Here is a 1,705-nt window from a genome sequence, read left to right as displayed (position 1 = left end):
CCTCACAACAAACTTGACTTTAACGACTGAACCAACAACATATGAAATTTCACCATGTTGCTCCAGATGTTGGCACATATGGTTGCACATCATGGTTTGAGCAAAATGCAGCCAATCAAAAGAACTACAATCTCCCCCTTTGGCAAATTTTTGCTAAAACATGATCAGAAAGTCAAACAATGCAAAAACAACAATACCCATCCATTAACACAAAACAGCACACATCATATGATGAATTGAACACACTACTGAGTCGGAAAACTGAGCACCATACTTAGTCTGAAACTCAAAAACACTCAACAACAGCAACAACAGCACAAACACAAGCAACAGTACCATTCTCCCCCTTATTAGCAGAATTTGTCAAAGGGTGCAGAGAGCCAGCAGAAGCCAACAAAATATTACAACCAGATTGAATGAAGAATGAACAAATACACTAATCACTAGCATTAGTGTCATCATCAGAAGTACCAGCATCATCTTGATCATTAGCAGCAGCATTGTCGTCAAGAGGCCTCTTGCCTTTAGTCAACTGTAGAATGAGAGTGTCCACATTCTTCTTCCTCAATGTACAACTAGTAATTGTGTCCTGAAGCATCTTAGACACCGCAATAAGCGCAGCAATAGGAGTCTCAGGAGTCTTCTGAGAGGAAGTACCCTCCCCCTGAGTCATCTCAGCCAAACCAGCAACATCAGAAACATGGGCACCAGCTAGCAGCCTGTAATCAATAGTGAGAAGACTAGCCTTCTTGCTAGGAACCTCATCAACAAGGAGAATTTGAGGATGTTGACTCAAGATAATCCCACAAAGTAAACACGGAAACCCAATAGGGAGCTTGACAGCAAAGGTGTCAGCATGCTTCATAGTTTGAGCAAAGACATATTCACCAAAATCAAACTGAGCCTTAGTACCAATCAGATAAATTAATTTTGCCAAACCTGAAGAAATATCTGAGTTGTGGGTGGTAGGAGCCCAATTTGCAGCACCAATGCGATTCAAGATAGCATACTTTACACTCAAATGAGTAGAAGACAACAAGCCTTTGACAGGCCATTCCATAACCTGACCAGCCGTGAGTTCATTAGTGATAACACTCAAGGACAGCTCTTCATTTCCTGTAGCAATAGTGCTCCTTCCCAAATACTGATTAATGATCTCAGGTGAAAAATGTACACACCTACCACGCACAAAAACTTTCCTGAAATCAGGATGCCCAGACACAGTGCAATTTGTAGTCACATTCACAATAAATTCTCGCACCAACATGGTTTCTTGCTAGAATCTTGACTCATGGTGAAGAGGACACAAAGAAGGAAACACGGGTCTTCAAGAAAAAGATGGAGGGTTTTGGAGTGAGTTTCAGAGATTTGAAGTTGAGCAGTGGAGGTGGCAGGAGAGGTTATCAAGAAACAATGGAAATTCCTGATTAAGCGTGCCTCAAAAGTAATGACAAAATAGCCGTTGGCACACCAAAATCCCTTTAATTGCTATAATTCCTCAAATAAACAGATACCCAATAACTGTCTCAATTTTTCAAACTGTGTGGCATCCAGAGCTTTGGTAAAAATATCTGCTAACTTCTTTTCAGTTGAGACATGCTCCAAAGTAACAGTACCATCTTCAACTAACTCCCTGATGAAATGATGACGAATATCAATATGTTTTGTTCTGCTATGCTGAATTGGATTTTTGGATATGTTGATA

General features: G+C 40.5%; 1 protein-coding gene across 1 annotated transcript; it reads right to left on the bottom strand.

Moving 5' to 3' along the window:
• Nucleotides 1–436: 436 nt before the first annotated feature.
• On the bottom strand, nt 437–1,267 carry LOC130725213 (uncharacterized). The gene has a single exon (XM_057576461.1). It carries the CDS (start codon nt 1,265–1,267, stop codon nt 437–439), a length of 831 nt encoding a protein of 276 aa, XP_057432444.1.
• Nucleotides 1,268–1,705: the final 438 nt, after the last annotated feature.

Source organism: Lotus japonicus, chromosome 6 (genome assembly GCF_012489685.1).
Source record: "Lotus japonicus ecotype B-129 chromosome 6, LjGifu_v1.2".
In the NCBI taxonomy this organism is placed as follows: Eukaryota; Viridiplantae; Streptophyta; class Magnoliopsida; order Fabales; family Fabaceae; genus Lotus; species Lotus japonicus.
The sequence above is the reverse complement of the archived record's forward strand: the minus strand, read 5'-3'. Positions and strand labels throughout refer to the sequence as shown.